Source organism: Hippocampus guttulatus, chromosome 14 (genome assembly GCF_054856545.1).
Source record: "Hippocampus guttulatus isolate MCC_2025c chromosome 14, RoL_Hgut_1.0, whole genome shotgun sequence".
Lineage (NCBI taxonomy): Eukaryota > Metazoa > Chordata > Actinopteri > Syngnathiformes > Syngnathidae > Hippocampus > Hippocampus guttulatus.
In genome coordinates, this window is record NC_141274.1 from 7,037,413 (window position 1) to 7,052,361 (window position 14,949).

Genomic DNA, 14,949 nt, shown 5'->3' on the forward strand with positions numbered 1-14,949 from the left:
GACAGGCAGGCATGGCTCCATGAGGGGTTGATGCCGGAAAAAAGCAGGGTGGTAAACAGGACAGCTGATCAGATGACAAAGGCTAGGTGCTTAATTTGACATACAGTGAATAGCTAACTAAAGTTGGCCACTTTCAAACTGGATGGGAAACACAAATGCTAACTGAGAACACTTGCAAGGAGCATGGAGCAGACAGTAGCGCTGAACGAATGGCCATAAACTGCCACTCTTACTGACTGCAGTTCCAGACTCACTGGACCACGTCCCTGAGTGCCACATATCAACAGAGGAATCTACTCCATGCAGTGGTTCTCAAAGTATAGGACACTTTACATTTGCATTCAATTAAAAAAATGTTCTTCATCTTTTATCTAGACACCTTTTTTATGTGCAATGCATTCACATTATGCAATTCAAGTTTTTATCCTATATGTAAGCACAGTGTGCATAATTGTGCATCGTCTTAAGCCTTAGAATAATTATTAAACATGCACTATCAGGCAAAAACAGTATTGGGCTGTTGAAAACAAAAGCGTCTCAAAGGTTTTGACTGGTATCTGCCTTTTGGGAATAAAACCTCTGTCTCATTTTTGATGGGCACCTGGCCCTACAACACCACTGTGCTTTAATGTTGGCCACGACGGTGGTGCTCGTGTGCTACGTTTTTTATGGGGTACGTTGTAAAAAGTTCCAGAACCACTCCACATTGGCGACTGTCTTGAATCATCAACAATGACAACAGAGACATCTAGTGTTCTTTGCAAACATTACAAGGGGAGTTCGTACACCGGTATGGAACGCAGCCTTTCAGGACTTAGTCGTTCTGACCACTACGACCACTTCAGCTGCGCACATTTTCACTCACGTGAATCATTGGTAATTTTTTTTTTTTTTTGTAACAAGCGTGGTTACAGGAATGAGACATAAGCGGAACGCCGATCGTAAAAAGCGGGTGAAGGTGGAGGGGAGAAGAATAGAAACGGAACGCGACCTTTTGATCACATGCTAGTCAAGCTGGATCAGCTGACACTGGCGAGCTTCTGCCTTTCACGCTCCTACTCAGACATCATATTTCATAAAACTAAATTATTGTGGTATCTTTTGTTGTTTCGTACTGAGACCAAGATTCGTTCGCCTATCTACTGAGCACACCGCCGAATCGATGCTGCTGGAGTGGATGATGGACGGGCACGCCATTCTTTACACGGGGGTCACTTTGGCCTTCTGGAGCACAATCCTCATCGTCGGTAAGATCCTATGCACCTTTAAACGAGTCAGTTCTGAATTAAAGTAGGTTTTACTGAACGTTTTCTTACAATGTCAACCACTAAAGTCTTATTAGGATTGCTTGACGCTGCATGCGCCATGTTTGACAGCTGTGTATGGGATCAGGCTAAATACTGGTGACCAGGGGAAGCACTGCGGCGGGGTTCGCGATGGATTGCTATCGTTACAATGTTTTATTTATTCCCCATAGTTTTTAATAAACACCTCTTAGTTCCTTCGGACGACATTATTAGCAAAATGTAGCTTGGTTTTGTACAAAATGTCCAACGTCGTTGGAGCTAGCTTGTCACCAGCAGACCAAGCTCGTTAGCAAATTGTCGTTAACATAGTCAATTGAAAATGAGTTCTTTCTGTGCTTTGGCAGACGGCAAGTCAAGTGGCTCAATGTTATAGTTAAGGTTATCTTAATCTTAATTCAAAAATAAACATGCACCGTGGTGAAAGCGCTATATTATAAAGATGTACGGTAGTGTGTTATATGAAACTGATTTGGTCCTAGGGCGGAAGTGAGGCAGTTCTCATGACAGTCAGTTCTCACACCCAAGTTAGGCCATCTCTGCACTTACATGTAACTTTTTAGCTGGAGTAGACGCAGTGTTACGACAGTACAACACTGATAAATACTAATGTGTGCTCTTCCTTGCAGGTATCTGCTATACAATATTTGATTTAGGATTCCGCTTTGATGTGGCATGGTGAGTATCCTTCTTTCCTCTTGTATAGGCGCTCCTTGGTTTAGGACCAAGTATCGTAATCCTGCGGTGGCAACAAGTTGGAAAACGTTGTTGTATATCATAACCTATGCTCGCGCAGTGGTAAACTCATTATTGCAGAACAGTGTTCCCTCACGACTTCATTTGAGTGCATCGAATGCGGGTTTACCTTTTTACAAAAACTGAGACCATGAGTATTAGAGCTCATCGTCCCCTAAAATCTCCATTCCCTTCGGTCAGGACGTTCGGAAGCTTCGAACGTTGCTCAAATGTGCCGTTTCGTTTTTCACAGTATCCCCAAAAACAGAGAACTGGAATCGAGTGCGTCAGCCAGTACAAGGAAAGTACATAGTTGAAGCACGGGCAGCTGATTATATGCTGCGTTTAGAAATTGTGAGTGGAGCGCCGCTGCCTCCAGCAGCACATGAGGACGATGAATCGTCCGCTTAAGAACAACGTTAAAGTTTTTCTTTGTAGTTTAGCTTCACAGCTTTTTGTTTTTCAGCCGTGGGACTGCTCTTTGCTAATCATACTTATTACACCTCTAATGAGTATGAATATAGACTTCACAGGTTCAGAGGTGAAAATGAAGCAGGTTTAGGAATTAACAGAATTGAGAAAATTCAACTCGGAACACCCAATTCTCACTTGTTTTGATCGTCTTTCAGGTTCCTCACAGAAACATCACCTTTCATGTGGGCCAATTTGGGCATCGGCTTGGCCATCTCGCTGTCTGTCGTAGGAGCAGCCTGGTGAGTCGTGACTGCATGACAGATGACGCATTCTGGAAGTTTCTTTTTTTCTTCTTCTTTTTTTTTTGTTTTGTTGTTTTGTCGTTGTTTCCTCTTTTGGAGAAAATGCTCTAAAAGTGTGGAAGTGGCACATCTTAGATTGATTAATTTTAGTCGATAAGTGGTGGCAGGATTGTTTATTATTGCTTGTGTGTTTATTTCACAGGGGAATCTACATCACTGGCTCAAGCATCATTGGTGGCGGAGTCAAGGCTCCTCGCATTAAAACCAAAAATTTAGTCAGGTAAGCTCATGAAAGAACCATTTAAATTTTGATTGACCTGAAACGTATTTTTTTCCCTCGGATAAAATGTCATTGATATCTTAATATTAACTAGTTAAAAGATTGCAGATGTGTTAACTATGACAAGTGAATGTTTGAGGTGAACTTGGTGTAAAATGTGACATTGTTAAAAATAACTTTGTAAGATTTGCAGTCTCATTTATTTGATTTGAACCATTTAAAAATATATACCTGTATATATTTTAGATCTTTAGTTTGACACATTTACATGCATTTCTTTTCAATTTAATATAAGGAAAATATTTTTACATTTATTTTTGCTTTTTTTTAACATTTTTAGTAGGACATTATTTCAAGTTATTGGTTTTAATTTTTTTCAAAAAAATTGATGTCTAGCTCATATAAATTCATTTTAAAAATTATTTTTACATGAAGCTTTTCCAAAAAGTTTTTTTTTGGAACTTTTCAGCTGTTAATTCAACATTTTTTTGATTGTCTTTCCTAGCATCATTTTCTGCGAAGCTGTTGCAATCTATGGCATCATCATGGCCATTGTCATCAGTAACATGGCTGAGGTAAACTTCAGATTCCGCTTTCTACATGATATAATTTACCTATCTCAAAATATATCATTTAGCTATCAAAACAAAATTCTAAAATATTCTGAATATGATTTCTATAATCTTGCAGAACTTCAGCGGAACAACTCCAGAGACCATCGGTGCAAGGAACTACCAAGCCGGTAAGAGCCATCCAACCGACCGGGTGACAGAATAGCGGCTCTGAAATGAAAGTGACTCACAGGGCATCCCATTTTCATCAGTCCCATGACGCCAACAGGCCGTGTTGTCTTTTTGCGTGTGAGCAGGCTACTCCATGTTTGGCGCAGGCCTGACGGTGGGCTTTTCTAACCTTTTCTGCGGCATCTGCGTGGGCATCGTTGGCAGCGGGGCGGCGCTGGCCGACGCTCAGAACGCCAGCCTCTTTGTCAAGATCCTCATCGTGGAGATTTTTGGCAGCGCCATCGGCCTCTTTGGCGTGATTGTGGCCATCCTGCAGGTGAGCAACGCCACTGTGACACTGACTTGGAATCGGGATGTATTGATATATAGTGTTTGAGTCGTATTTGACCCATGTCTACAGTATGAAAATGTATTTTTAGCAGTGTGTGTTAAATCTCAGAAAATTGTGGTAAAGGTGGGAAACTTAAAATTGTCAAACGTCTTAATTGGAACACAAGTCAGAGGTTGCCATGACACAGGCGCAAGGAATTCACCTGTTAAAAAAAAAAAAAAAAAAACAACCATTCCCTTTTCTGTGAAAATGAAGTAGTGCTAAGTGCGTATCGGTATCGGACTGATATCAACCTCGGGTATCATGTTGTTGTTGAATATCACGATACCAGCCACCGATACTTGAGGCAAAAAAACCTCCCTCTAAATTGACATTAGGTCCTCCTCAACAGTAGTTGGCGCTATACTGCAACAGTTGCCAAATCATCTGCTTCAAAAAGAGAAGTTTTGTTCACCATGTTTTGTTGTTGTGTTCAATTAAAGTGTATGTATCAATAGTACTTGAAGTATCGGTACTCTTTATCGGTGGGTACTCACAAAGTGAATACTTGTACTGGTATCGGATTGTCTTACTCCAGGTCAAAACTGAATAGAAAATGAAAAGTATGCAAGGGTTTGACACTTGTATGTTTCTTCTCCCCTGCAGACGTCAAAAGTAAAGATGGGCGATTAGAAGAGGACAAGAGGAAGATGACAACACCGCTGGAAAAATAAGATGTGTAAATAATACACCGTAAATTATTTAAATGTTCTATTTGCCGTGTATTGTCTTGAATTGTCATTTCACGAAGAATCAGTGTTTCTTCACACTCTTTATGAATGATGGTTAAAATGACTATGGAGTATTTGAACATATATTGCGTGTGTGTGTTTGTTTTGGATGCATGTATGGGGTTTTTTTTCCTCCTTTGAAGCATGAGCTTGCTTAGCATTGTTTTCATTGCTGTTTCCTGGTCTGTCAGAGACCTGCTTACTCAATTGTGCCTCCTAAAAAGTTAAGATTATTTCACCCGAGACACCAGTGTCACCAATCAGTGAGAAATTAGGTGGACATTTTCATCATGACTGGACACACCAAAAAGTCTTACGGTGCCATGCTTGAAATGAAAGAGGAAATCGGACATTATTGGCCCATTTCAAGGTGTGGACCACTTGTGAATTCACCTAAATGAGCCTGAATCATCAGAAGCAGACAGAAATGTGAATATGAACTCGATTCCAGATGACCATGTACAACAAAAATTGTGTAAAATGGAAATGTAGAACTACTTTTAATTGTTTTTTTCTTCCTTATGAATGTCTGGTTTTTTTCCTCATTTTTAAGCACCGTTAGTGTCCTCGTTTCTAGTAATTCTATCATTCCTTAATTGGTCAAAGCTTAATTGCGCAAGCTTGTAGGTGAAATGCTGTATGTACGATATCAATCTGACAGACTAGGCTAACCAAACGACGAATCTCCTCCTTGTAAATTATCCTGAAGTTGTGAAAGACGATTAAAGTGGATTTAATTGTCATTGTCATAAATGTTCCAAATGTGATTCCACCCCCCCTGACATGATTAACCTGGAAGTAATTTGCGTACCAACACTCCATATTTTGTTCAGTTGGTACTGTGCGCGCGTGAGTGAGTGTGTGCGTGCGCCTGTGTGTGTGTATGTCGTTATGTTGATGTGATGGTGACAAGAAAGTCAATGTCCAATAAAAATAAGAAACAGTTCATCGTGTCCTCCCTCATAAATGTCTGTGGGTGGAAAATAAAACCATCCAATTACGTTGCACTCTGCTGCACGAGGCATTAGCCAAAATTTGCAGTGATATGCTGCATCCTCTAGATGGCGCAACGACAACATACTCGTGCTGATGTAGGCTCAACGGAACGCCATTGCGGCTACCATCCATCCATCCATTTTCCGAACCGCTTGATCCTCACTAGGGTCGCGGGGGGTGCTGGAGCCTATCCCAGCTGTCTTCGGGCAGTGGGCGGGGGACACCCTGAATCGGTTGCCAGCCAATCGCAGGGCACACAGAGACGAACAACCATCCACGCTCACATTCACAACCGAGGGACCTATTGCGGCTACCTTCATTTACAAAAAAAAAACCCTAACCGATGTGGCTGTTTGCAATTTTGTATTCAAACGCATGTTCAATGGGAAGCTCATCACCGCCATTTATAGTGTCTCTAATTAACAAAGCAAAGTCAAGATGAGCTCGTAGGGGTGTCTTGATATTTTATTTTATTATTTTTTGCTTTCGAAGAGAGGCTTGAAGGTTTTGTCCAACTCTGACTACTATTTGGAACTGTTTACTACTCTTCATCAAAAACAACGCTGAAGCCCCCACTATGCAATCTGTGTTGCTATGATATTTTTTTTGTTTGCACCTTAGCACACCTTTTAGAATTATAGTTAAAAAGGCCAACCTTGATTTTCGACCATTAACACATTTTCTCATGTTTTGGGGGAGATTCCAAGTGTGCTTTTGAAAATACAACAGGTCTTGGATGTTTTGCTTCTATCCTGCCATCCTACCACAGAAACCATACCGAAGGATAAAGAAGACAGTAAATTCCTGCAGCTCCCTAAATTTTGAGCTTTTACTAACAGCCTCCCAAACAAATGTTGTGCTCCTCTTGATCATGGCCGTCTTCATTATGTTCCCTTCCTTCATCATGTTGATACATTTTGATTATTAATATATATCTTCCGCCGTAAAATTAGTTTTACTACTATTTATTTTAAATCGATAGATTTTTTAAAAAAATTTCAATCATCACATTTGTTCCCTTGAATTCCGTCCGATATTTTAATAGTTTAATATCGGGTTTCTGATATTCCAAAATACCATGTGCACGCATGATGGCCAGGGTTTGAGGAGTATACATAGACCAACAAAAGGAAAGGATACAATCAAAAACAAAAAGACAAAAGGCGGTTTTCTACTTCACATGCTCTCTCCTCGGGCTTCCGTAGTGAATGAAAGCGGAGCAGAGAGACCTGCCGGAGAGAGGAAGAGGAGCATCCCTCCATCCTTCCTTCGCTTTCTTTTTTATTACCTTGCCCCCCCCCCCCAAAAAAACACCAAACAAACACCATCGAATGACGGCAAAACCATGAGGACGTCGCCTCTCTACTCGCCTCCTTTTCGCTTGAACGACGTCGACGCGGCGGATACGGTTGACGCTAGCTAAACAACACGGTGCTTTTTTAAAATTTATTTAATTTCTACATATTTCACCCCAACCCCTCCTTTTTCCATAATCGGCGAGTACATATCCGTCTTTATTGGGTGGAGAATTGACTTCTGAATAATAATAAGAAATTATTATTATTATTATTTCTTTCATTCTCTAATACGATGTGCCGCAAAGAAGACAAAAAGATGCAAGTATCTGCCTGACAAAAATCAAGGTAAGCATCCCTGTGCTCCCTTGGTCACCCCCCACCCCCACACGTGCGTTTTATCTACCTTAATTTTTCCATCTTTTTTTTTGGGGTGGTGCTAAATCATTTGTTGTTTTGCACTGTGTTTTTTTTTTTCACCCGCCATGCTAGCCTCGCTCCCCTGCACAACACAGCTGTCTCCCAGTTTTTCAAAAGTCCACTCTGCAGCTCTCCCATCATTTTATATCACGCAATACAGTATTTGTTTCAATTGGGGCATGTGTGAGGTAGGGGGTTACTGTATCATGACTTGTCCGGGGGTCTGTTTTGTGGGAGTCCAGCCAGCTTGTTTCTCATCCAGATGATGGGGGGTGGGGGGGGGCATTGGATGTGGAGGTCTTCCTCACGATGAAGCTTAACCTAAGCAGGCAGTTCCGCACAGGCTGGGGAGAGAGGATGTTGATCCAGTCCGACGCTTCTCTCATTTCTGAAACACTATCTCTTCAAAAGAGGGATCGCAGCGGTGCTGTAAGTCACTGAACTATTGGATGCGCGTAAAATAATATTAAGTAGCACAGTTGAAATATTACGTGGGTTACTTCCAAGTTGATGTTTCTGTGTTGGAAACAAAGCAGTATGGCACCATAGAAAGTGATGTACTTCCTGGTGAGACACTTTCTCCGTCAACTCTTTGAATTATTTCCAGTTGTTGTGTTTATTTCCATTCCGCAGAATGGTGTTATTGTGGTTTCCTGGCAAGAGGGATGTCACACGCACATGTGTTTAACAAACCTGATTTGTTAAACACATGTGCGTGTGACAGGGATTTTTAGAGTCTGTGGATTATTGCAAGTCGTACTGTTTTATTTCCATTCTGTCAAATGGCAGTTAGTAAATAGCTGATAAAAGGAGCGCATGTGTCGGGTGTGTCATTCATTAATTAGTTTGGCTTTTAGTTTGTTTTTCAAAGCAAAAAAACAAAAAGACAAAACAATGACTTTTTTTCTCAATATTCGTTCCAAAAACCGGAAAATGCCTCATGTTGAAATTTACAATTTTGTTCAATACAAAATGGACGAAACAGATACTGGGCGATTTGGGCGTTTTACTTAATTCTGATATTTGCATTAGGGCCCAAACAATTTCTTTTTTTTTTAAGGTTCTATCTTTTTTTTTTGAAAAGCAAATGAACAAATGCCACACAGATTCAATTGCATTCATTTTATGAGAAGTACGTTGCTTATATGTGCACCTCTGCTTGGAATATTTCAAGTCATTTTCTTGTTTTCTGTGGTGGTCATAACTGACCGGCGAGAGGAGCAATCACGTTAATTATAAGCACACGCGCAAGGCCGGGTTGTGCCTTGGACTTTTTTGACTCTTGAGTTTATTTCTACTGTATAAAAATGAATAGGTGTCAAGACGAACAATCACAATTATCGTATGACGCTGTCACTTACTATTGCACATAATACGCGTGCGGGCAGATCAGTTTATTTCTATTATATTACCCATTAAAAATATGACATGTATATTGCCCACACCCGATGTTCTCTCCATACATTATTTGGCATACCGTGGACTGTTTTGATGACTTTGCAAATTCTTTTTTTCCACATCATTATACTCATTTACTCTGTTCATTTATATTGTGTAAGAGGGTGGTGATTCTGAATAACTGACAGAAGGAGGAGGCGCATGCGCTTGTGCTTGCCGTGTGCTTTTTGGTGACCGCGTGGATTATTTGGAGATGGAAATTGAAAGCGTGACTGAGTGTTATATAGACAAGTTACTTTGTCGATTACTTATGTAACAAATTTAATCGCTACTATGCACCATTAAGTTTCATACAAGTATAAAGAGCCTGAGATAAACTCAAAGTACTTACTAGTTGAAGCATCACTGGTAGTCGTTTAATCATGTTGCATTGCAGCATAGATTGTTGGGACTTGACTCGACGGTGTCAGTTGCAGTACAACGTGAGCTGCCGGGGTTTGGCCTATGAACCTCGGCGCTCTTGTGTGTGGTGAGGCGAGACGAGGCAATATCGGCGCTCACGGGCGGGCAACGCCTGCGTTATCGCTCATCAGATAGCGGCGAGGCGCTCGTGCCGTCGGGGAGGTTTAATTACAGACGGAAGGTCACTGCTTCAGCGCTCTGAAACATTGATGCCTGATAGACGAAGTTGATTGGAGTCAGCGCCCGCCTCTCGGGATGCTGATACAAAGAAGAACACACAATTAGCTGAGTGCATGTGATGCCTCAGAAACGATTCGATGGACGTTTTTTTTTTTTTTTATCTGACTCCAGTGGACCGCACAGTTCTCATTAAGCCTTCACTTTAATGTATTTTGCAACTTTTTGTGGATTAATTTGGTTCTCTTTCTGTTTATTTCTATTGTGCAAGGTGTTGGTTACCATGAATAGAATCGTTGAGAGGAGCTATGGCATGAGTTACATAACGTGTACATTGTACATGCGCTTGTCCACCCGGCATGCCAAGGGTTTTTTGGACTCTAGATTAATAATAATAATTATTATTGATCACATTTGCATAACTCGTTTCAGGACACTCAAATCTATCAGAATTCTACATTAACAGTGTCCCGGTGATCCGAGGCCACTGCGTGACTGCCGGGTCTCTGTAGAGCAGGGGTGTGATATTCATTTTTGTCGCGGGCCACGTTGTAGTTCCGGTTTCCCTTGGAGTGCAGTTATGAATTTTGGGAAACCGTAGAATTGTTTTCTCACCCTGCACATATTACATACACAGCGCACAACAAATTGATGGATAACTAGTTTCAAAATCGGAAGTCAAGAATAATGACTGTTATTGTGGATTACATATGACAATTTGAAATTTCGGTTCAGACTTTAGCAAGCATCGTGGAACTTGACATGCTTGATTTGCTTTCGCGGGCCACATAAGATGATGTGGCGGGCCAGATCTGGCCCCCAGGCCTTGAATTTGACACCTGTGCTGTAGAGAGTCGTCTGCCTAAGCCATCGGTGCGGGCTCTTGCAAGCGCTAGCTGGCGACTTGACGGGTGGCAGTATGAGTGACACGAAAGTGAAAGTTGGGCCAGCGTCTACCTCTGGCCAAGGTATGGCCATTAATCCTGAAGAAAGTAAACCATAAAAAAAAAAAACACTAAGAAGAAAAATTTCGGATGGAGAAGCGGCAGCCAAAATGCGCCAGCATGCTCTTTCAGCCTTGTAGCCTTCTAGCTATACATTTCCTTTTTTTTTTTTAAGTCTTCCTTGCATTTACTGTACTGTTCAGCACAACACCACTTGGGTTGTTTTTACACTCGAGTGGCTAAACAGCTTTTTCAAACATGAGCCGTCCAGCCCAGAGCGTACAGGACAAAGGCTGATCAAATGGACAGTCACGGAGCGTACAAATGGACGGCAGTGGCCTGAAGCCCGAAAGGCCATAAAGACGCTCATAGTTTAAATGGAGCCACAGCCAGAGTGTTCGTCTTTCTCCACTCTTGCGAGCCATCATCCTCCTCCCCTTCTGACAAAGCTCTTCATTTACTACTTTGCTCCGCTGCCAAATGAGCGCCTGGATCAAGAGGCAAAGACTTCCCATCGGTGCCAGTCCGGGCTCCAGACGGCATGTTTTGCGTGACAGAGCGACTGTATCAATAAACCGTTAACATTTTCATGCTGTCGTTTTGGAGCTTGAACTCTGATTGGGAAGACTTTTGGGGAATCCGAGATTTCCGTAAATCTTGGGAGACTTCTGCGAATCTTTGAAGGCAAAGGAGTGAAGTTCCTGACTTCGTCGGCATATTTTTCAACACCTGTTTTAGTTGAACTCAAATTCATCGGATTTCAGGGGATTTTGAGCCTGTAATCAATTTTATGAGCAACTCTTGTGATTTTTATTTTTTTTTACTTTGTGGGCATTCACTACTTGAGCAAATCTGCAAAATTTGAAAGGTTCTAGCAATGAAGTTCTGTGTGAGTCTAGAAGCGTCCCGTTCTCAAAAATTTCAGTTGAACTCCGATTTGTACGACTTTGGGTTTTTTTTAAACAAACTTCTGCAAATCTCGTGAGACTTCAGCATTCAGCAAATCTTGTGAGACTTCAACATAGCTTGAAAGGGTTGATCAGTGAAGTCCTGTGCGACATTAAATGAATATTTTTCATGGTCTATCGAACTCTTGCTTTGTACAACTTCAGGGACATCGAAGATGTCGGAAAATCTCCAACAAATCTCGCGAAATTTCCTCAAGTTTTAGAAGGCTCATCTATGCCACCTGATCGGTGAGGTTTTTTTTTTTCTGTCCAGAATGTTCAATTGGACTCCACTTTGCGCAACGTTAAGTCATTTGTGACTTCAGCAGTTGTTGTCAGGCCAGCCAATCTTGGGAGACTTGAGCAAATCTTGAAGTGAACAGTCAGCGTAGTTCTGAGTGACTTTCGAGGCCCATTTTTCTCAAAGGTCATTTGAACAACTTGCGGCTCTCGTCGTGCAATGATGTGCAACAAGGAGCCGGGTGAAGAGTGCCTTTCCAACAGACGCCACCTCCTTTCAGGCCGTAAGACCGCTGAGAGGCAATTTAAGTGTTGTGCTCCAAGAGCCCTGTTGTTTTTTTTTTCTCTCTTAATTTCAGTTTCCCCCTTTATTTGGCTCTCTTCATCTCTGCGCTTCTGCTTTTGCTCGTTGCTGTCTTTTTTCCCCTTTTTTTTTTTGCCTTTGTAGTTACAGTAACACAGAACACAGAAACAGGCCAGTTACATTTTTTTCAAGTTTTTTTTTTTAATTGTCTGGAAAAAAAGAAACCTGACACCTAATCATTCTGACCTGTCAATCAAAATACGAAAAAAACCACCTATGAGCGAAGAATCAGTCAGAAATGTTTACATTTAGATAAATACAATAACAAAAAAAAGTGTTTTAAAGTCTATTCGTTTCTGTAAAAATGTTTTTATGATGGCACCAATTTTCTCAAATGTAATCATTTTAGTAAATGCATTTTACTAGCGAAAATGTTAAATTTTCTGTGTGTATTCAAAATCTTTTCCGTATGGATCAGATCCAAATGATAGGATACATATTGCAAATAATAACAGTGATCATCATCATCAAATTAGAAATATATGTGTGTTAACATAGATTATTTTTTTTACATATTGTCAATTTTTATGGCATTTTGTGGAAATGTTGAAATGCCGTTTCATTTTAAAAATTGTATTATTTGACTCGATAAATATATTGCTATTATTGTTCTTAATACAAAAAAAAAATTACATCATTTATGAGAAATTGCGCTACGCCCATGCTTTCACAACTCCCATATGGTGGAAACAAGAGTTCAGAACATTCGCAGAAATTCTCCAGTACCATTTATACGACAACGTATTAGGGTCACCTATAGAGAGGAATAAAAATAAGATAAAATGTAAAGTTTTCTCTGACGCGGTGACTCTAGTAGGCTGTCGTACGTTTAAACTACCGCACTGTAAATTTTCCAAATAGTCAACCAAGAAAATGTAGTTGGTGTCCATCCCACAGTTTAGTACTTCCACGACAGCTCATGTTGCTGTCCTTTACTTTTGGTGTCGTCTGGCGTTATCACTGACATTTTGTCGGGGGCACACGAGGGATTCAGGGATGCGCGCGGTAAACCGCGGACCCTGGCCCTCTCCTTGCTTTAATGAACAGCGAAAGGTCAGTGCGCGGCCAGGCGTCTGATTCGCACAGCGCGTCTCAAACCCGCTCGCTCGGTATAAAAAGAATGACGGCGCATCGGCCACGTCATTATTCTTAAGTCGCACGCTGGTTGTGACGGTGTTTACGTAACGGACGGTTCGTTTGGGTTGACGGAATCTGTGCAGAAAATAAATACGGTAAACCCCCCGCAGCCATTTAGTATCCGCGCCGCGCGTGGTAATATTTAGCTGTGATCTCAAAATGCATTGACATACTTGACGTCAATTATATTACAGCCTGAATGAACCGACAAATGGTTTCTTCTCAAACGCAACGAGACCAACTTGCTTCAAAATTACGTTGCTTTCTATACACCCCCACTCCTCACAGAGAGAGAGAGAGAGAGAGAGAGAGAGAGAGAGAGAGAGAGAGAGAGAGAGAGAGAGAGAGAGAGAGAGAGAGAAACTGTAGATGTACTGAGAGATACAGTATCTGTCTATCTAGCTAGCAGCTAGCTAGATAGACAGATACTGTATCTACATTTTGTATGGAATGTAGTCCATTCGTCCCCTCATAGTGTTTGTACTTTTGATGAACTCCCACTCAAGAATTGTCCCGTATGAGCCCCAACTGGAAGCGTGTATCCTGGACAGTTGGGGGGGGGGGGGGGGGGGGGCAAGTGTTCATTATTTTGCGGATTCACCATAGAACTGAAAGTGACATTTGTTGTGGCCCGAATATCAGGAAGTCACCCATTTTGGATTGAGTGAGCTATTTCATCATATCCAGGGCTAAGGGGGAGTTGACGGTTTTAATCGCGTGACACACCAAATCGTTATTTAAAGTCGTTAAACACTTTTTGTCGATGAACAGCGAAATGCTGCTTCACTGTGTTTGCTTTGAACTCTGGGCTCCACCCGTTGACCCAAAACTGCAGATTATTGGGTTTAATTTCATTACCGTTTCCTGAAAGGATTCAAGACCGAAACAATTTTGACCTAGCAACCTTCCATTGCTTCCGTCTGTCCCGTTTTGTTTTTTTTTTTTGTGCTGTGGGCTTGGAGGGAGCTGAACTTGCCTCCAGCAAGATGTGCTCCAGACGATCAGGTGTAGCCTGGCTGATACATTTTTGATGAGGAGCAACTTAAGTTGGGGGAGGGAGGGATCTGCATGTGGTTAAATGTTTTCCTGATGCAATTTTCTTACGATAACGTCTCCTCCTCAAGCTCCAGTTATTAGCCATAAATCTTAAAAATGTTTTTTTTTTTCCACATCCACATTGTTCCCGCTCGGTTAAGACAAAATGCCATCTTCCACATGAGTTGAGGACATACAATAAGCCCGAGGGCTCTGCTGAAAGCATCTGCCACACACACACACACACACACACACACACACACACACACACACACACACACACACACACACACACACACACACACACACACACACACACACACACACACACACACACACACACAAGACAAAGACAATCCGGGCGTTTTTTTCGCACGATTTTGCCAATTCCCGACCAAGGACGTCAGATGCTGGACTATCTGATGTCTTCTAAGATTGTCCTATAAGATTAGCTTTCGGTCTGTGATGTGTTAAGAGTGGATTTGTTCCGATAATGTCCAAAACAAGTCGGTCCGACCATCTTAAATATTTCATGTGCTCAATATTTATGACCAAATATTATTTTTATTGAAGCCCCCTCGATCCCAATGTACCAGGGCACGTATTGTGACTTTCCAGATAAAAATCTTTATTTTGTCTCCCCAGCATATGTTTG

The 14,949-nt window shown here is 41.5% G+C and overlaps 2 protein-coding genes across 3 annotated transcripts in view; both read left to right on the top strand.

The window, feature by feature from the left end:
• The first annotated feature begins 999 nt into the window (after positions 1-999).
• On the top strand, positions 1,000-5,825 carry atp6v0b (ATPase H+ transporting V0 subunit b). The gene is made up of 8 exons (XM_086128939.1): positions 1,000-1,247; positions 1,934-1,982; positions 2,669-2,752; positions 2,958-3,035; positions 3,541-3,610; positions 3,726-3,777; positions 3,904-4,094; positions 4,755-5,825. Exons 1-8 carry the CDS (start codon positions 1,163-1,165, stop codon positions 4,779-4,781), a joined length of 636 nt encoding a protein of 211 aa, XP_085985065.1. The 5' UTR covers positions 1,000-1,162; the 3' UTR covers positions 4,782-5,825.
• Positions 5,826-7,185: 1,360 nt separating this feature from the next.
• Positions 7,186-14,949, top strand: part of b4galt2 (UDP-Gal:betaGlcNAc beta 1,4- galactosyltransferase, polypeptide 2) — a 61,326-nt gene continuing 53,562 nt past the window's right edge. The window contains exon 1 of one of the 2 annotated variants that reach the window (XM_086128618.1): positions 7,186-7,518. The gene's annotated coding sequence lies outside the window, so the exon portion shown is untranslated. Of the gene's footprint in view, positions 7,519-7,937; positions 8,020-14,949 lie in introns of those variants that run through there. The other variant, XM_086128620.1, reaches the window with a different exon arrangement.